Raw genomic sequence first — 22328 nt, 5'->3', positions numbered from 1 at the left:
TTGTTATCAATGTAAGCAATGACTAATATAACAAAAGGATCCTGGATTACTTCAGTTATATCTATCGACCACCTCCCTCTGGAAAATCTTATGAGAAAATAAACTCTACCTTCTTTCCTATGAATGGGATCTTGCATAATTTTCTGGTAGCATTCATACTGTGCTGTCATAATTTTATTCCGTGTAACACTCAGTTGAGCGTAGTCCTCTGTTATATTCTGATGCCCCTCAGCTGGTATGGCAGTGGCAAAAAACTAGGAAGAATAAGACTTATTTTTAGCAAGTCACTTTTAAATGTATTTTTAATGAATTTGGATCTACTACTCACATAAAAACTGATAAAAGTTTCTTTAACTTCATTCACTTTAAATACTATATTTCAAATATTATTTTACTGAAGGAAAGTGATCTTAAATCTTACTACTGACGATCTGATTTTGTAGTTTTCTGGCTGATATAGGCATATCAACAATTACCATAAACTTCTCTGCTAGCAAAAGATATGCTGGCTTCAACAGAGGTAATTAGTTTGTTAGCATAGGAAATAAATGGAGGATATAAGGCAGTAAAGATTCTGCTTTGTGGAAACTATATTTGAACTTGTTAGCTTTCAGAAAATAGCAATTTCTCTGGTGTTCTGTACATACTTGGATTACACACAAACTGGAATTCGTTAAAGAAAATATAAAAAAAAGATAAAACTCACCATAGTAACCAAGAGGAAGAACAGCAAAAATGTGATCCAGTTTTTTGTCATTTTTGTATCTGGTGCAGTGTATTTTATGTTGCAATCAAATGAACTCAAACTGCAATGTAAAAAACAGGAAAAAAATGGTAAACCACAAAAGCCAAAACTGATAAAAGACTTGATATTTTCTTTCTGCAATAGAACAAATCAATGGAAGTCCACTGAATTTTTAGTCTCACACGGTGCCATGTGATGCTATACATGGAGATGTATAATATGACGAGAAGAAAATGCCACCAATTCACCAGTAGCAAATTCCAGCAGCCAGATTTTTGCTGCACCAACACCTCCATCTCTCACAGGAAAGGCAGGAAGGGCCACCCACTGCTTCAGCTAACACCACTTCTCTGGAAGATTTGCCCCAGTTGGGAAACTGGTACCCACTCTGACAAATACGTGGCAAGTAACAACTTTCAAAGCTCAAGATCTGAGTTGGCTCCTTGACATCTCTGCTTTGGGCAACTAGACCATGCTGCAGTTCAGTGTACTCTAAAGTAGACTTAGATTTCTACACACACACAATTATTTCCTATTCTCTTCATACCAGCTGATTTTTAATTTTGCTATTTCTGGAAGAACAGATCTAATAAGTAGCTACTTTAACTGAAAGTCACAACCTTGTAAGGATAAAAAAGGCAACATAAGAGATAGTTGCAAGCTATAAAATAGTTTCTGTATATACAGTAGTTGTCAAATATATAGATAACAGAATGATTCAAAAAAGCTGTAATTATCTGACAGTACAGACTATTCTAGAATTTGATCCTTAAAGTGTACAATGCAACTAAGGCAAAAAATATACAAAATGATTTCTTAAGCACCTTGATCACCTGTTTTGCAATAGAATAAATCATAGAAGGACAGAATTCTGAGTAATAGGACGAACAGCATTTTGTAGGCTATACACTCTACACAATATGAGAGCACTGTTGTTTATTGTAAAACTTGATGACAATACAAGAAGCCTGTTGTAAAATCAATTACTGTTTTACCTGTTTAACTCAGAGTAATCTTTCTCTATTTTTACCACTGGCATGCAATCCTCTAACAGTGATTGCTGGAAATTGCTCAGGTAATTCAGCAAGACGCTGAAATTCAAATATGCTGTTTGGAAGGTTCTTAAAACACTAAAAGACAGACCAACTGATGTACATGAAATATATTCACAATGCACTCTATAGTATAATAGTTCTTCAGAAAATCCATATTTGATGAGAACTGCAGTGAATTGATTATTGCAAAAATCACTGTCTGACACATACAGAATGGCAACTTTATAGTGTTTATTACTGAAGACATTGTTAATAAAAACAATCTAAATATCCATGTGCAATGACTAAGGATTGACTGAATACAAAACATAAATGAAGACATTGTAATTAGTAAAGAGACAATATGATTTCAATTCTGCATGACAACAGAGGGCAGGGGTGCATACATTCAAATTTGTTACAATCCCTTAGTCTATTTTAGTTGTGCCTAATTATGTCCCCCTAATTCTAGTGGGGAAAGAAAGAAAAATAGCACTGGCCTTCTAAGGAAATCAGAATTATCTGCTTGTATATAAAGTAATGGAATAATCCTCTCTCTGTCTCTCCAATGTATGCCAAAACACATCTGTATAGGGTTAAAAGCCATACATGATGTGAACAGAACAAGGAAAGAGAGGAATCAAGTAGAACATAGCATCCTTAATTTAATATTAGTTTTTCTACTTGCATACAAAGAAGTTAGAAATAATTTTCTCCACAATAGTTCCAATAATCCTTCTGCTAAAAGGAATGTTGGATGGCAAATTTAGAATAAATGTTGGCAAATATTGCCCTCACTTAACCTTGCTTATTTTTATTTATCTAAAAGATATAATGTCACAGAAGCAATGGCAGAATTCATCTGCTTCGCTTCACAGCCCATGATCATTTCAATGTCACAGTATCAGAAGTCATCCTGTAGCCTGGTTCCTTTAAGGGTCTGAATCTTTTCTTATCTAGTGGTTTTGTAGACATTTCCTATCAAGTATTCCAGTATCCAGCATTAAATTATTAATTTTTCCCAGGAGGTAAAAGATTAAGTCAAGTCTATAATTCACTCAGTGCTTTCCACTCAGTCCACACAGTTACTAACTGCAAAGCCAAAAACTTATACATAGACAAAAAAATCCTCTTCCCGAACATCACTACTTTTGGATTTAATTACAGAATGCAGGGTGAAGGTCATTCAGATGCCTATTTGGACTTCAGCAAACCATTTATTGCATCATCAGATGAATTCATTCACTCAAAATCTATTCCAGTTGGTTTGGACAAGAATTTGTACAGGAAGATAAAACATTTTCTCAGGAATGGCCAGCAGTATGCTCAGTTCATTGACTGAGGTAGCAAGCCAGCACTCCTGAGAAAGTAAGGCTGCTTTTATTAATTGCCTGTTCAGATGAGCTGAAAACCAAACAATTCTTGGAGTGTTCTCTGCCTCTCCCAGCTGGGAAGTAGGAGATGCACAAGGCAAGGAAATTAACAGTAAATGAGAGACATCGTCAGATTTCTTTACAAAATAATGCTCCCCCAGTTGTTGCTCTGTTATTAAACATCTTTGACAACTCTACTGCAGGGATAAAAGGACATCTTTATTGGACCGAGATTAATTTGAGTGTAATGAAAGTTAACTTGAGGGAAAAGATGGTAGAGGCTTATTCAGAATCACCCAGTGCCACTCAGACAGTGGGGATCTGAACAAAAGCCATCAGGATTGTGATTTATATGATAGGTGTTGAAAGAAACTGTAAGCCAGTGGGGACACACTAGGACAGTTGTGCCTTATTGATTTTCCCAGTAAAGCACAATGTCAGTGGGAAGAGAATGGTGAATCTCAATAGCAAATCAGATCTTCAAAATCTCATTTTTGTTTTTAGTGTGTTCTGTACTGAACACCAAGACAGCTGAAAACAACGAAAAACAACCAACCAAAGACAAAAACAAAACCACAACTCAGTAACCTTGAACTGCCTGCTTTTTGTCTTGATTGCATTCTCCATTGCCCAAATTAATGATACTCCACAGGCCCATGCAATGTTTCTCACTGATAGCACTGACATCTACTGAAGAAGAATTAATTCAAAAGGAACTGCAAGCTGAACTTAGCCAAAAAAAGTCACTGGTGTAGCTTTAACAGATGTTCACATTTCTCTTCCCCTGCTTTCTGTACAGAGCCATCCATCCTGCCTCATCAGCTGTTTCTACTTTTAACCTTTTCCCATCCTCCCAAGAATAAATGTCGCCCTTGCTGAGCTCCAGACACTTCCCATTTCAATGACAAACCAAAAGGGTAAACAAAAAATAAAAATAAAAAGTGGAAAAATACTGTTTTGAACTTCAATCATTTGACCACACTTAATGCATCAAGAAAAACCTCATGCTTCTACCTAAGGCAGTTACTCTTAAACTTGACTTGAAGTCCGAGTGCAGTTGCGTATGGGTGGCATGGGAGGGAGAGCCTACTTATACTTACATCATTGCAGGTAACTCCATTCTTATGCACAAACGTATTTCACTAATCAGCTGGTCATCTTTGATTCACCCAAGGAAAGAAAACATTTTCAATATAAATCACATTAGCTCTAGCAATGTTACAATCTTGCAACACTGAAGTTGAACGTGCATATATAGATGTATATCCTTCCTCTCTGGCTTAAAGCAGGGATCAGAATGGCTGTTTTCTTAACAAAAAAAATCTCTTCCTGTTATTCTAGCACTCCCTGATTTTGTCTGGTTGGACTCCCTCTCAGATACAGGCTATTTTGATACAGGCTATTTTGTTATTTCTGATTCTTTTCAGAGAGGGGCATGTGATTCAAAGCATTTCAAACCCCGGGCAAGGTTTGGTTGTTTCAGTCCAAGGTACAGGCAAAAAAAAACAAGTTGCAAAATGCCCAACCCTTTCCAAACATCCTTGATTTGAATTGCTGCCTTGCACTGTTACAAAAATCCAGTGGTCTCCAATGGAACTAAAGAGTCATTTGCACCTCCATTCACATAAACCTTGAGAGAAAAACTGCCCGTTAAGGGACAGATTCTCTTTCAAGAATAAGGGCTTCTGCTCACCAAATTCATTTATTCCTGGAAGTGGACTAAACAGGCAGGGCAATTTGGAAATCTCCCTAACCAGGTAAAATGCTCTTCTGATTTCTGAGGGAACATCTTCTGCCAAGATTTGGACCAAACTGCTCTGATGGTATCATAAAACATCTCACAGCTGTATGTGGGAATTTCTCTATCCTCCTAATAATTATGGGGTTAATAAGGCTCAAGACTAATATTTACAGAACAAGTCTACCAAACTCTGGGTAACACGGTTTCATGACATTATAATTCCCTGCTCACCATCACTTTGAACTAAGACCCAGTATCAGCACTTGCAGACTCCTAAAACCAGTGAGACAGGAGACAAAAAGAGTGTGATCTTCCCTGACATGACTTTACAGTACAGAAGCATTAGTTCTTCACAGCTTCCAAGAAACCTCACTACACAAAAACATATAAAAAAAAAAAATTCTCCTCATACAATTTTCAGCTCCTCAGGAGTACTAGAATAGATTGCTGTGTGTACCACTGACTGGTAGCAAGCAGCAGCATGAAGACAGACCAGTGCAAAGAGCTTGCCTGAGAAATGCAAAAGGATAAACTGAGATCTCCTCCTGCACTGCAGAAGAAATATGCTTACGGTTCTCTTGAAGACCTCCACAAGTGAACCAGTAATTAAGAAAAGATGTGCAATATTCATATCAACACTGTGAAAAATACTATAGGAAATAAACCAAAAGTACCACACGCCCAGTTTCTTTCAATATTTCATTCTCCAAACCCACAGCACCGCTCACATGCAAGGAGATATTACATAAAATGCCATATCTGTTGTGCTGCACACAAACTTTCCTTCCTCCTTCTACCTTCTTTTCTAGTAGCTTTGCCCATGGAGCAGCTGTGACACAACAGTATTTACTCTCTTCTTGGGGATTATATGTTAAAATAAATGGAGAAGAAAGAGGGGAACCTCATTTTTATTGTTTTATTATCTTAGACCAACCTCATCATGCATTAAGTGGTAGTTTAGCTCAGTATGAGAAAATACTGGCTGCTTATTTCCTAGGCCACGTTATGTGTGTTTCAAGATCTCCTGGTTACTGCAAGTAGAAAATTAGGTCTAGTTCCTAAAGATGTTTCACATCATTTATTCTATTAGCATGCAGATTGTTTGTTCATTTGTTTTTCCATCACTCTAGTAGCTTGCCAGAGGCCTTGCAGAGATTGCAGAACCATCTGTAGATAAGATTACACGGATTAAATTACTTCTGTGTACTTTTTCCCATTAATAGTTTTTGGCTACCATTCAGCTAAGTTTTGTCTCCTACATCCAACAGACACTACTAGCAGTTATTGACAACACTCTTGGCCATTTCTAATAATACCTAAAGTCATACGAAACAATCATAAAGGGATGGTGGTAGTTTTTTTGTGTGGTGGAAAGACATGACTCACTATTTTGTAACACTTTTACTTCTCTGTTCAGTTCAGAGGTGACATTATAAATTATCTGGAGAAGAAACACAAGCTACAGAGGTGCAGTTAAGAAGCCAACCCAACCCAACCAGCAACCACCACGAAAAAAAGAAAAAAAAAATCCACCTCAACAAAACCCTCAGTTATTCTGGGTTTGGAGGAGAAATCCTCCACAGGGTTCTTCCCCTGGAATATTCAGCAATTTCTGCTTTTGGGCGATATTACTCCTGGCTACATAGCAGAGAAATACAAAGACATTTCCTCCTTGCTCTTACATTGACAGGTCTTCTCTTGGCCTCTGTACTTTCAATGCCTTTTCTCTAAATTACAAAGGCTCTACCTTCCCCTTTCAAATATGTTGAACTTTCTGTTGACTTAAGAACATACATAGCCAGCAGTAGGAAATGCTGCAATTGCATGTGGAAGACAGACAACAACTCAGCTGAGGATTAGCACAGCTACAATTTAGCAGTATCATTTACAAGATATTTAATTGTGTCAAATAAATGCACATATGAATGTTAGAAATACCAAAGCAAAGTAATATTATCTAAGATAAGCAAGAGACACAGAACTCCACAGTTCCAAAATCATTTCACAAAGTTTTCTTGGTTCCAATATTTTCTGCCAATAGTACTGATTATTTTATTTTCTAAATAAAAAGCTCTACCAGAGTTCAACAGCAATAAATGTTTAACAACAGACTGACATTGAAGTTCTACAGCTTATTCTCTGGGATCCAGCTCTGATTTCCAACATTTTATAGTTACTAGTGCCTTCAGATTTTTCTGTGAGTGCTATTTGTCTATCACTCTGTTGAAGAACTTGTGCTTACTTTACAAGCTTAACCCTTTTCACTCCATAGTCCGAACTCAAAATATGCTTTGATTTCTAAAGTCCTTCAACACAGCTATGTATGCTACTAGGCATAATTCACATTTTGTTCAATGTTCTCCATCCATGATGTTTAAATCCTTTAGCATTCATACAAGTGTGAAGAAACTTAGAAAGAAGGTTGCTCTGTTGAATAAAGTTATCTGTAAAATGCTAGAGTGGTCAGTATCAAATGCTGTAAAACAGATTATTGGAAATGAGGATGAAAAGAGAATAATGACAGATTTAATTCCAAGAGCTGATTGATTAGGATGATTAGTGGTGGTACATTTCCCCCCCCCTAAAGTAATTTGCTGGTATATTATTTTAAAAACTTCATTTAAAATATATTCAGCAAGCTTTAAGATTTCTCTTTCTCCAAAGCAATTGCTGTGTTGTGACAAGGATGTTCCAATTAATGTGTTAGTTTTAATAGAAGGGGATTGCTTGTGACGTTTTCTCTTCTCTGTGGACCTAATGATATTGAAGAGTTGGAGAGCTCCCACAGTCTTTTTATTAGGTATATTTGAATGACTCATTACCCTTTTGCCACTATCCAATCTGTATTTTCTCCTGTGTTCAACAACAAAAAATAAAAACCTAATTGAAACTGGAGAAAGATATTCACAGACACATGCAGCAAAACCTCATTTGTTACACCCCAAAATTCACAGGGACATGTTACTAATGTGGCCCCAAACCCAGCCAATTACACAGTATAGCCAACATCATGAGGATGTCACTGGAGTTACTGAATCTTCCTGCCCAGGCCCAAATTTTATGAAAATCAAAGAATGTCATAGGATAACTCAAACTGGAAGGGACCCACAGGGATCACTGAGTCCTGTCGCTGCACTCCAGCTGCATCTTCAAATAGAGAAGCTGTGAAGTTTTCAGCAGAGCCCTCCATTAAGAATTTTGTTCCAAAGGCTCCCTTTCTCTTCCTGTCTCCCTCTACAGCTCCTTCTGGCATGAATATGGCAAGGATTTGGACCAGGGAACACCAACACTCATACAGCTGCTACAGCGAGGCCAAGTTTCCATAGTTATTTCAGAGTGCGGGCACAGTCCTTAGCCCTTTTTTCTGTGACCATCAGAACTGTGAACCTTAACCATGTGTGTCAAACAAAAATGTTTCCCACCTCACTTTCCTCTCAGCTCGTGCCTGCCGACATGATAACAAAAGAGTAACCCACAAAATATCCCACGTGATTCATCAGCAGTGCAAGTGGGAAGGGCATACAATGGGAATTTTATCCTGGAGCACCCGCTCTGAAGCAGAGGGTCTCTCTGCTTGCTTCCTTTCTTCCTTTCCTCTCTGATCTCTCACATTCTGCTCCCTCTTTCCTCCATCTACTAACTGGGAAAGCAGTGGGATTTATTTCCAAGAAGGAACTTTTCATAAGAACATAGCTACGAGATGAAATTATGTAGATGAAAAATGTTATATTGGCCTCTCTGTTCCTAATTTTTTTCCACCTCCAAACAAAATCAGTGAATTAAAACAATGGCAGCATAAATTCATGACTTCATCTAATAGACCTTGAAACATTTGTATAAAAAACCCTTGCTCAGATGTTTGAAGTTCTTTTTTTTTCCAGACACTGCTTATTCGAGAGTGCAGAGCGAACTGCTGCTCTGTGCATGTCTTGCAGTCACTATTTTTATTTGAATGACTCTGCTCAATGCTGCTTACCAAGTAATGACCCGAAAGGGAACCAAAGGTTTCTTTGTGAAAATGATTACAGCATGAAGTCATTTTCTCAACTGGCCCCCTTTAGAAAGTTTTCTCTGTGTGCATGTGTGTATGTTACTTCTTCATTAAAACACGCTAATTTTACAGGAACAATATTTCTACAGTTCAAATAATTTTCTTAAGGTCAGAACAAGGCAATGGGAATGGGAGAATGGGTTAACCAAAGTGCATCATGACTTCTGTTTGTCCCAAGCCTACTGCTCAGGCTTTTTCTCACTGGCCCCAACCCAATTTGGCTATTAATTATGTTCATGTGAAACTCACAGGTTTTAAATCAGAGTTCTTCCTAGATTCACATTTAGAAATGTGAACGTTTACATATAATTATACACAAAAACACTCTCATTCAGTTCTAAATATACTTTGATAATGTTTTCCAATATGATTTTTTATGAAATTACTCATTTTTAGGTGGACTGTGCCACTTCAACAACTCAGAGCAGGATGGAGAAGTAGCAGGTGGCCAGGAAAGGGAACTGCTTATGCCAGCATAAACACAGTGCTGCTGCAACCACTGCATCAGGACCGGTGTCCTAACTTTGGGTTCACCTCTGGTCAGTCACTCGAACAGAAGTGACAAAGCAAACAGAGGTAAACTCTCAACAGAAATGGCTGAAGCACTATAGTCTTTCGATTTTGTGTTGAATTTCTTTTTTATTTTCTCTCTCTTTTTTTTTTTTTTTGTAAATAAAAACAGACAAAAAAAGCATAATATGAAGAACTAAAATATTCCCAAAGTATTCATCTTTTCACCAGTAATAATTCGTCTCACTGGAAATGAAATTTCAGATGGAAGTTCATACCAAATACTGGCATTTTCTCTCACAGGCTATTTCTGATGCATTTACTACACCAAAAAAAGTTCAGGCAAATTTATAGCAATTTTAGAAAAATTCAGCTTGGCATACATATTCAAAACAAAATAAACGACCAGCTACTTCAAAGCCTTTACCAGGTCAACTTAAGTCACCACAGTTCAGAACATTTCCTCTTAAATTTAAAATTTCACATGCCAGAAGTCAGAAGTGCAAGATCTGGTGTATTTCAGCCTTTGAATATTAGACATTACAAGTTATATTATGTTAAATTATCAAAACTATTAATCTGTCCTGTAACAAAAGCCAAGAACAAGCAGCAGCCAAAAACAACCTTTTGAATTCTAGTGGTCTGAAGCCTGTCTCCTTTCCTTTTTAATTACCTAGCTATTTCCTATCTTTATTATGTATTTTTTTTTCATCTGTTGTATTCCTCAAATGGCATTTGATCAACAACTAAATTGGACTCATACAGAGCGTGTAAGCCAGAAAGAAGATTGCAAGACTCAAAAACATTAAAAAACAGAAGTAGTTAATCCCAATAATATGGAAAGAAAATACCTTCCACATATTTTTTAGACCTGTATAGCACTGAATAATGATTCCTAGCTGCATATTCATATAAGCAGGGTCTTGAGACCTGCACTGACTTTAGTCTTGACTTCTAAAAACAAGGCCTATACTCTACATGGAGACGAGTCAAGGCTTGCAAATGACAGAAAAGAATGGAGGCGCATACTCAAAGGACAGATTAAGAACACAGCAGCGTCAAAGTTTTTAACTTTACATTTATAACCACAGCTTTTTTTTTTTTTTTCCCCCCTCTCTCTCCACATTCTCCTCACAGGCCAGCTGCAGAAATCACCTTAACATAGCCATAAAGCAGAAGGAGCAAAAAAGTTTTTTTTAAACCCCCTACACACAATTCCTTCAAGTTAAGGCATGTACCATGATATTGCTATAGCCAATCATAATTTACAGGCAATTTTCTGCCAATCTGAGTTACCATTAGTGTTGACAAAGAGAAGAAAACATCACCCACAAGTGATTCTAAATAGGAATTCCCTTCATCTTCATCCACACCCAAGGGAATATTCACATAAGCACAACTCTGACATGGATTCAAGCTTCTCAGAGTAAAGAAACACTCGTTTTGCTAGAGTTACTGTCAGTTTAGAATTGAATTACAGGATCATAGTAATTAACTAATCACCTTAACAACATGAGAACTGAGATTCTTTAAACTGCTACCAAGTGACTACACTAACTTCTCTTATGGTATTTACCCAATGTATTCTCCATTCCAATTTGAAAGCACACATAGAGAACATAGAACAACTGGCAGCAGTGTAAATTCGAGTCTCAAAAGTTTTCAATCCCCCACATAGCAGTGATGACCATCTGGACAGTTAGAGTCAAATTCAATCAACCAGAACATATTTACATGCTTATCTTTATCAATTCTTTGACACTGTGCACTTAGTTTTACATGAGTAATTTCTCTTTTTCATGAGGCCAGTGTATCAGTCTGAATATGGACAGTAGAAATTATCTTTACCACTGACTGAAATATTTTTTGTGTCTTTTCTGAAATACCATTTAGATTTCTTCCACCTGAAAGGTTATACAGCACTGCTTACCTGAAAGAACTAAGACACTATCCCTTTATGAATTTTCATATTTGTCCATCACTTTTCTTATACAAAGCCCTAGTTCTTCCTTTGAAATACCAGAGATTAACAACTGCTGGAATCTGAAAAAATAACTGGATGGGCCTGAGTCTAACTGGCCTTAAATTTCAGTTGACATCCTATTATGTTTTCATGCTGTTAACAGAAAGGTGATGCTGTGCCACTGGAAAATGCTACTTGCCGAGATTATGCTGCTGGGAAAGATGTTAAAAGTTGGAAATAGCAAAAGCAGTTGGCGTGTCATCTAACAATTTAGCTGGCATGCAGTCTGTAAGCCACATGCATATTTGATGGTCAAGCGCTGCACTAATTCACCTCCTCTGACTAAGAACTGCAGGGAAGGATGACCATTAACAGGAGTCCAATATCAGTTCCATGGGCATAAAGCTTTGCATATTTTTTTTTCTTTCCTGCACATTCCATCTGTTTCAGATAGCTGGATAGTAATGCTGCAGCAGCATGAAATGTATCACTGCACATTATCACATAAAATCCTCTGCTCTTTGTGAAGCACAGATTTTACAGACAGTGCCAGCTGCAATCTGTAGGAAGCAGTCTGAATGTTTCCATGAATTCAGTTAAAGATCATATGCTCAGGGTGTGGCCGTGGGAAAGACTAGTGTATCTTACACACAGTCCCTACAGTCCAATTAGTGTTCCTTTAATTACAAACAGACTTTTCCATATCCTTTTGCACTATTCCACCCTGACTTACCTGAACATGAACCAAAAAAAAATCCAAAAACCTAAGATCACTGAAATATTACATAAATTGGACACAATATCACAGTCTTGATAAATTTGAGTCTCACTCACACAAGGTATTTCTAGAGAATGAAACATTACGTTCCAATAAAACCTTACAAACACTATAGCTATTCATGCACAGCAAATTCTGGTCATAAATTATACATAACTGTTATTTATACGCCATTTACACACTTAAGCACATTGTCTCCCCTTCAAATGTAAAAATAATAATAATATAAAGGCAGAAACGCGTCATGGAAATTTCAATTAAAGCCTGTCAAAACTGCAAGCAACTGAAAATCTCCATTGCGAGCATGGAAAATATTAGGTGGCTTTAATATAGGTGTGCATATTTTCTGCAAACTCACATCCTGCATTTATTTTCCTGAAGAAGAAAAAAAAAATCTACAGAATTCTGATACTGATTTCACTGTCCCCCATTAAAAAATAATAATAATCCTGGTGCAAATAAAATGCGTGGAATTCTATGGGAAGCATCTATTAAAATTAAGACACATTCAATTGAGTAATTCTACAGGCCAGTTCTTGCCATTGCTCTGCCAGTGTCTCAGCTGCAATTGCAGGAGTAGATTTGCATTCAGTAGAGTAGGAGTAGTTGCATTCAGTAGATTTACTAACTGGCTTCATTAGCAAAGCTTGGACTTCAGACTTTAAGGCATTACTTAATATTTCCCAGACCGAGGTACCAGAAGTCATTATGAAAAAACAATCCTTGCTTACATTTTTCCATTCCTTCCCACACCTTTCAACATAATAAGCCTTAAAAGGCTTGTCCATTTCATGCACTTGCATTTTATGCAGAGGATCTGAACTTGCACCCCACAACTCATCCCTCTCAAAGCTGTATATATGTCTTTCCCTGTTCCAAAGGGCGTGCAAAACTTCTAATTCCTTTTACTGAGAAATTTTGCTCACAGCTGCTTGCTTGGCAGGGATTTGGTTGGGGGGAGGAGGGGGGAGAGGGGGAGACAATTTTCCAAGCAGTGGGGAACAACAGTACAAAACTTTCAACATCAATGGCCTTGACATTGCTGGAGCCAACGGAAACGACATCACCCAACTGATTCCATGCAAGGGAACCACTCAGAAACAAACAAACAAAAAGGCTCCTGCATTTTTTCCATTGGGGTAGCTTATACCAAGCTTCCTTTGGTGAAATGCAGATTTGTCCTGCATTGGCTTCCCCTTGCTGTTGATAGAGCAGGATATTTGCTGAAACCCAGCAGGTAATGAATATGATATTATGAATTAACCAGCAAAGAAAAAACACTGTTCTCTTCTGAAGCTCTAAGAGCAGCTATATTTTTCTTCCAAGGAAGACATCAGGTGCTTTATTGACGACACAGATGATTGGGCCAAACACAGACACAACTTTTTGTACTAATTCTTAACTAGATGCAAGTATTATTGGCCAGTGTATTCCTGAAGAGGTATATATTTTGCTGATACTGCAAGTATTTTTAGAGAAATAAAAATGCTTGACTATTGCTACACGTTTATAGCATATAAAGAACAAAACATTTCATGAGCTAACTTCTCACTTCCCTAACATCTCCAGGCTTTTCAAATGAAATCAGAACTTGCAGGAGTAACTTTCTGTTTTTTTTTTTTCCTGCTTCCTCTCTCACCCTTCCCCACCCTGCCATATCCTAGTAAATTTTATAACTGCTCCGTGATGGCCTAATACAGACAAATAAACCAGCCAACTTCTTAAAGAAGTTAAAAGCTGTTAGCAGCTGTTGTTACCCAGCTCTCACATTATGAAATGTCTCTCACATTTCATAAAGCTATATTCTTAACTTTCTTTTGCTACATCCCCAAATCTTTACTGACTGTACAGCTAAAGAGTTGCTGCACATCATTCCAATCTAGTGGCATTTTAGTGATGGCATTAATTATTCTGGATATCGTATGAATGTTTTACAGAGGAGGAAACAAACTACTTTTTGCTTTGTCTAAGCAAAGCATAAAATGGATTAGACAGACTTCGATAAAGAGTAACACTGACAAGTTTAGCTGCATTAGGTTTGTCCTGTTATGCGTATTCATTCCCTGTCTGCTCTTACCACGCAACTTCTAACTTTGAAGTCATTATTGATCTGTCTCATTACACCATTTTAGAAGGCTATGTAGAAGAGATATGAACATTTGGTATGTGATTTTAAGGAATAGAGAACTTCAAGTCTGAAGTGGCCATCACCCAGAGATCTGAACTCTGAACCCTACTTGGCTGGCCACTGTTTAGCATCAGGCATTACAAGGAGGATGGCCCCAAAACATCTGTTGAAAATCAGACTACCAAACTTATGGGAAAATTTAACTAATCCAAAAGTGGGAGCCAAAACAGCTACTGAACTATATAGTGCTACTGAATATAGAATGATTACAGTACCAAAAAAAAAAAAAAAAAAAAAAAAAAAAAAAAAGTAGATTCAGTTCTAAAAACAACAAATTAAAAACCGTAAAAACATGCAGTTTTTCCTTTAAGGTCACAGAGAGGCACCAAGAGAGAACATAAAGGGCAGATGAGAGTAAGCTAATTAAAAATACTGATCCTAAATCAGAGAACTGAGAGTCGGTTGCTAACTTCAGTAGGAGTTCTGTGAAGGAATGGCTAAGCAACATCTGGCTCGTAATGACATAACTAATGTGCGAGGTATTTTAAGCATTTAATGTCGGACAGACAGTCCTGGGAATCTCTGCATCTTTCATCTGCTAACACAGATTTAATTTTTATTCTCTGTTGGAGAGAGTAGCAGTGAGAAGTGGAGTGTTTAGAATCAGTCTACTGAAAATCTGTTCAGGCCATGCTTTGGACATTACCTCTGGTATCACTACAGACACCTCAGATGCTGCAATTAAAGGAACACCTCTCGGAAGGGATTCCCAGCATTAAGTCATTTGAGTGAGAAAATCTACCTTAAAGTTCTCTCTGCACCTAAGAGACACGAAGCAGGTTTCCTGTACAGTAAAGGTACCGTCATTACCTAAGGTGACCTTCTGTCCCAGCTCTACCTCTTTCTCATTTCTTTCAACACGTTCTAAATGCTCACCCTACAGACTGAATTGCATATGATAGCATTGTATATGAACTACCATTCTTAACTAGTTTGACCTGTTAAGCATTTGCCAGAGCAAAGGAATGTTAGGGAAGGACAAGAACTGTAAAAATTTATTCTTACTTGAAATAGAACATATTTCCTGATTCAACATGGGAAAAATAACTACAGTGTAAAATAGAATATAATTTACATTAAAATACTATGCACAATATATGTAAGAAGTAGATATCCATGCTACACCACAAAACATCCACGAGCTATTCATGAATCTGATAATTATCATTACTGAATATCAATTTAAAAAGCTGTAGACATAAGTTTCAAGACTTCATTTAGATTTTGAAGCACTCTCCCAAACTAACAGTAATTCTAAAAAACTTTACAGTCTTTGGTTGGGGAAATTTATTTGTAATTGTCCTAATACACCAAGGATTTCTCAAATCTCTGCACTTAAAACAATAGAACTGAAAGGGTGTTAACTTCAGAAGCTAATTATAACTTTTTAAATACCAACACCATTAACAATTTTACTGTCCAAACAATCCCTCTGGGACCTTCACAACACGTGCTAGTGCAGTGGAAACAAACCTATTCATGATAATCTGCCTTTTTTAATTGAACTTCTACAAAAGGAAAAAGTGAACACCATATGCAAATTCTGCAGTAAGTGCAAAAGAATTACAAATCAAACAATTGGCCTCATTTTTATTTTTCTATGAATTGCTAGTATCATAATCAGTCTCTAGTATTGACTCCACTTACATCAAGGTTGCAATCTGCAAGCACAAAGGTATGGATACACACATGCTACATCTTGCTGACCGCTACTCATCACATGTATGTGCGATGAGAGAGACCAAGCCTGGAGACCGGGCTCACTTGCCTACCCATAGGCTCCTAGGCCCCTTTGAGATGACCTGAGTGTAAAGAGACAGTTGCCAATGCTTTCCCTAGTGTCTCTGGAGTATCCTGCATGGAAGTAACCACTGCATAGTTTGCTTCCAGGCAATAGTAGATGCCTGTGTACTTGGGCAGTCACCTCCCACCCCAAACACATAATACCAGAAATCCTTCCCATATTGCCAGCTTCCCTAAGAACCGCTTAGCCGAAAGAGCAGAAGAGAAAAAAAAAAAAAAAAAAAGCGCCCCAAAACCACAATGAAATTTGGAAGAAACATAAAAAAATAAAAATACACAGCATGTTTACATTTTGGGTTTCCTAGCAGTTTTGCTAAAGTCACTATGACATGTTCGGAGCAAAATCAAAAAACCCAAAAACAAAGGTCATGTGAAAAGGCAGGGAGGGTCACACTTAAAAGCTGGATCACCTCCAGGGAGTGCAAAGAAGGGCAAATCAGTAAGCAAAATTTTCAGAGAAACCTCAACAAGGGCCAGAAAAGCCTTATGAAAATTTTGGGTGAGATTCCAACAAAAAGGTGGAATATCATCACGGCATGGTTGTAAGAAACAAGAAGACAGCTGAAGAAACATTGGAAACAACTTGTGCAGTTTTCCAGCAACTGTAATCTATCAAAACAATCACTAGGGTAGAGGAGTACTGCAGGCTGTGTTTAATTTATCCTGTTTATATACACTTTTTTAAAAAAATTATTATTTTTAAAAAACACTGTACACTAGAAACACTGACAAATGCAGAAATATGGAGACATTTTTGCAGGAAACAGCTCCTCCCAGAGTTTAAGTGACCAAATTCAAGTGGTCTTAAAGTACAGAGGAGGTGGAGGAAAGGGCGGCATCCTTTTGCAGCGATGATTAGTTTTACTGCAGTACCATTATCTGTTGAAGTTAGCAGCTTGCTTCTGGGATTGCAAATGACACTGCTGGGCTTTGCCAAACAGTCATAAAATGGCAGCTCTGAAGGTATTATCTTATAAAAGCTGTAGGCCAGCACCCTTCTCCATTTCCTAAAAGAGCTCAACAGAAACAGGTTTTTGTAGAGACAATATTTGATGAAGAAATGTATATTCAAAGGGAAGTGGCATACATTGCTGTAGTAAGGCCAGGCTGGAAACCCAGTTAGTCCCCTGAACAATTTGGAAATTCTCTCAGATAAAATATTTTCATCACAGAAAGGTTGAAGCAGATTTAGCATTAAGAGGGGAAAGAAAAATAAATAAATAAATAAATAAATAAATAAATAATAAAAAAAGAGGAAGCATTCACATTGCTGCCTAAAGTTTAAGAAGTTTTGCTCAAGGACTCTTCCATGGACCTTTGGTAACTGTTCAGCTGGAAATGAAGGACTCAAGAGATTTTTTGAAAGCAGTAAGGGATATCCTGAGTCCCAGCCAGCAGCCTAACAATGGAGCTTCCAACAGCCAAAACTGTGTGAATTGTATTACAAATATCATCCATTACTGCTCTGAGTGCTTATGGACTCTTCATATAATTGTAGTTTAATTATATAGTATTTAAGTATGAAAGATGCTAAGCTGTATGTAGTAGACCTCTATAAAATTCCTACTGTGTAGTTCTCATGTATTCCTAGGGAACAAACAAATAACCATGGCTGTAAAAAGACTATTTCATACATCACTCCCGTATCACTTGCATTTCACATCTTACTAGTATAACATGAACATTTCATTATGATAACCTGCTCTAGGCTTAAAGACAAAAATAAATCAATATATATATTTTTTAAATAACGCCTTCTGATTTATATTAAAACCTCATTGAGAAGCTATATATCTTCTATCATAAAATGGCTCAAGTGCATTTCTCTAAGCAACATCCTTTCCCTCCAACAGGACTGTGACATAGGTGGAGCTGATCACTGTGGGATTTGGATTAGTGTCTTGGCAGAAGTGGTTATGACGTATTTGCTGCTATATCCTAAGGTTTGTTAGGATTCTTCATTCTAGCTGCAGCTACCACATCCTATGGGGATAACTAAGGAATTATTGCAGAAAACTCTTATCCAAGCTATAGATTTGAGAATTTTGTTCTTTAGAGATGTGCTTTTGCTGCATTAGTTACATTTATCGCAAGGGCTGCAATGCTTCAGTAACTTAGTTTTGCACATTATTTCTTATTTCTACTAAATTTTCTACTATTGAAGTAAGAAAGACGAGCTACTTAAGTTATAAAAATCTGAGATTTCTAAAGGCAAGTGTTAACACTCAACAATTTATTCCCCCTCAACTGAGCTGAGAGCTCTTTAGAACTGTGAAAACCTGTTTATAAATCCTGTCATTTTTGGTATATCAGACAACTAATTTTGACTGGGGTCTTTTGATTTAACTGCAGGGAAAGACATGTTGAGACAACTACAAATGTGAGTCTTCACACACTTAGGATTCTCCCTGTGCTATTTCTCTCTTCCCAACTTAATTAGACATTCAGAATCTGCAGCTCAATATTGTCATTTCTTCATTGCTACTCCCCTGAAGTGCTTCTGTGGGTTGTCAGCTCTCTTGGCTCAGGAGAAACCTGGGTGCAATTATGACTCTTCCTTGCAAAGCTTCTTCACTACAGAAACTCTGACTATATTTCTTTTACTCTTCTCTATGCTCCACTAGCCCTTAATGCCATCACAAGGGAAAACAGTCTTTGAAGTGTAACTACCATGCTGAGGGTGTCAAAGATGATTAAAATGTAGAACACTAAATGATGACATAATTGGTCTAATTCTCTTCTCATCTTAGTGTAGAAAGGAGCAAGATTAGAGTAGCTGGTGAGAACTTATCCTGTCGTGAATAATGCAAGACATCCAAATGGTCACTGTACATAGGTTTTATTACCATTCTTGGAGGACAAAAGCTGTAGAGTGTTAAAAAGCTTACTGCCTAGCTGGCAAACATGCATTTTGTCACGATGACCTATGTCACTTATGATCAAGTAAACTTTAGAAATATAAAAATAAAGTTAGGGACCTGTTGTTGTTCGAGGCTTTAAACAAAACACAAACATGCTTTCCTTTCTGTGCTAATTCCAGGAGGAAAAGGAAGTCAACACAGTTAATAGCTGATAGTTATAAAAAATACTATGTTACTTTATATAGCCCAGAATATAGCTTGCACAAACACAAAAGGTCTTTCCTTCAAGTGCTTTCAGTCACTGGCTTTTTCAAATGCCTGGATAATAATATACTATCATCGTTAACTAAATCTGTAGTCAGATAAAGGTATGTGAGCTTCAGAGTAATAAGTAAGTTCCATCAAGGATAAATTGCTTTTTTTCTTTTTTAATGCAAAACATCGCAAAAATAAATTCAGTTCCCTAAAGTGAAGCAAACTTCTTTTTCCATTTCAACAAGCACTGTGTGCAGGGTACGGACAGAAGCCAAAAGAAGGACACTAAAGCTCAGTGGCCTAGATCTGATTAAAGATGAGAAATCCTCTATTTAGAGTGTAAAGGTTCTAGCTTAATTATACCTGTGAAACAGCTTTACGTATCTAAAATAAATGAAAAGCTCATGAGGCGCGTTACAAAAGTGCAACAGCCCTGTGATATTCTGATCCCTGAAAACAACATGTCACTGCTAGCAAATCAAAAACATCTGTTTCCACACAACATTAATTGGTCTTATGAGCAATTTGTTATGGAGCCAAACTTCTAAAAACATAAGAAAAAAAAACATCAGGATTGGAGGAAAGGTGAGGGTGGGAGCTCAGTCCCAGTACGTGTAAACAAACTTGCACATTTTCTTTAATCTACTGGAGACTTTGCATGTTTGGCAGTTTTACAGCATTTCTCAAGATACAGCTACAGTTGCATTGTACTAATATACATACAATATATGGTACGAATATTAAGACCATCAGCATCATGAAACTGCTTAAGCCAGTAAATTTCTAGTCCCTGTGTTATCTGACACCTAAAATTTGTGAAAACTAAGCTACTTATTCACTTTGGTGCAACAGCCAGGAACTGATTCACAAATTAAGAGCAAAGCCAAATAAAAATCAAATTTCTTGCAAATACATAAACCATGTATTGCACATACCTAAACCAGCTGATCCCTGAGAAAAAACCATTAGCAGCAGGTCTTCTCTGACATGACTTATTTTGGAGGCACAAGGTTTTCATTACGTTGTTTTTACTGTAGCAAATCTGCACATCAAGTGGACAGAAAGATTCTGTATTATGCTAGGTGGCTTGGGAGGGTGCTGAGGCTGAAGCTCAAGTATGAAGCCTGAGCCCAAGGAACTGATGAGCACATTTAGCACATCAAATTAGTAACAGCCTAGCTGGATAAGCTGTGTTGGCTTCTGTATAGTTAATGTTTTTCCAAGAGCAAGAAGGTTTCTCCCTATTCTTAACAGGGTACACACAGGCACAGTACTTTATCTAACAACTACGAATTTGAAACAAAATTTATTAATGTTTCCTGAACTGAGGATGACAAAAATGCAAAAGGCACTAGCAACCTACCCAGAGCTGGATATTCCCTTCCTTATTCACAGTGAATATAGTTTCTTAAGTCTTTCACCTGACAGAAGAATTTGGGGAACACTACTCCGATATGCAAATAGTTCCTTGGAGCAGCTGCAACAGCACATAGGTGCTACAGAAGTACACTCTGCCCACAAAAATACATATAACTAAGTGAAGATAAATTATAAAACAACACTAATACATTTTTTGTCGCAAGTCATGCTGACCATTTTTTCCCCCTCATATTCATCACACTGGGAAATAATTTTTCCTCCTAAAAAACAAATTGATCTAAGCATAAGTAATCATCAGACTATTTTAGGAGACTACGGCTGCTAACGTCATAAATAAAATTTATACCGTAGTTATCTTATTAGTTTGGCTATTATAGAATTAATGAACTATTATTAGGACTTAGCATTGCAGAACATGTATTTTGTGTGTCAAAAAAGTGTTGTTCTTTCAATGATTAAAGTTTACTGATTTTTATCAGTGAGTGATGAGAAACTGTTCCAGCAAGTTCAATCCTACTTCCTTGAAAACAAAAACAAGAAAAAGCACCAGCTGCTTGGCAGGGTTCTGCTAGAATGATAACATGGTCTCTGAGTGCTCTTGTTTAACCAATAGAGTTAATTACTGATGAATACTAACACAGCAATAACACTGACAACTGCATCACTTATACCATCTAGCAAAATAGCTGGTAGCTCATGGTGGGCACTACGTTCATACTTGGATTTTCTAACGTTATTTTGGCATGTATTATACTTCTAGAGTAATATTTGAACAAAGTAGTTGATTGTCAAAAACTATTAAACATTAAAACCTAGAAAAGACTTGTTAGTAAAGATAACTTGATATATCAATAACATGCAAATTCAGTATTAAATCTACCTGAAACTAAGCACAGAAAAAAATCTTCTCTTAAACAGTAGCTACCCACTAACTTGCATTAACCTTCAGTAGAGATTCAGAGAAAATAAATATGAAGAGAGATTTCATTCTGCAAGTGGACTGCAATGCTGCCAAACTTCACTTGAAATTAACGGTGTTACTCATAAAAATGACACCTATTTTTATTAGAACAGAGAACGATCAATTGCTTATTAAAAACATGAACTTGAGAAAGGGACAAAGGAAATTCTTGCATAGCTATTTTATTGAGCAGACAAGAGGAAAAGAATAAGAAATAGCTAAAATTATGAAAGAAAAAAGGGACAATGGAAGTACTGGGAAAAAGAAAAAAACACCACAGACACAAAACCACCAAAAACACCAAAGTCCAAACACAAGTTCTGCTGTAACTGTACAGCCGTATCCACTTTTTTGGATAACTGTTGCAGATTTGTGGGTCTGGAAATTTGGACAGGAATCTCATGAGAACATGCTTTCTCATGATATTTTAGATACTCCCAGGTTATAAGCTTGCCAGAAAAAATGCAAGAGCAGCCTTTTTCCATAATATTTTTGTTCTTTGATTCCAACACCAGCAAAAGAGTAGGAACTGAAGAGGCGTGTGAACTTCAAAGAGTGATCAGTAATACAAGTCTCTTTCCCTGTACCTCACCAATGTGCAATAGGGTACAGCTTGGGTTTTGGAGAAGGCAAGAGAAGACTGATTTCATTTGAAACACTTTCAAGTTTTGAAAACGTATTTGTT

At 37.0% G+C, this 22328-nt stretch overlaps 1 protein-coding gene across 2 annotated transcripts in view; it reads right to left on the bottom strand.

Annotated features, from left to right (window-relative positions):
- Positions 1-22328, bottom strand: part of CALCRL (calcitonin receptor like receptor) — a 61362-nt gene that overhangs the window by 26755 nt on the left and 12279 nt on the right. For both annotated transcript variants that reach the window (XM_084289063.1, XM_084289062.1), the window contains 2 exons: positions 707-806; positions 110-254 (listed from right to left, as the gene is read on the bottom strand). In XM_084289063.1, the coding sequence (XP_084145189.1) occupies positions 110-254; positions 707-757 (196 nt within the window). In that variant the 5' untranslated portion in view covers positions 758-806. The remainder of the gene's footprint in view (positions 1-109; positions 255-706; positions 807-22328) is intronic.

This window comes from Netta rufina, assembly GCF_964035555.1.
Source record: "Netta rufina genome assembly, chromosome: 6".
Taxonomy (NCBI): domain Eukaryota; kingdom Metazoa; phylum Chordata; class Aves; order Anseriformes; family Anatidae; genus Netta; species Netta rufina.
This window is presented reverse-complemented; position numbering and strand designations above follow the sequence as displayed.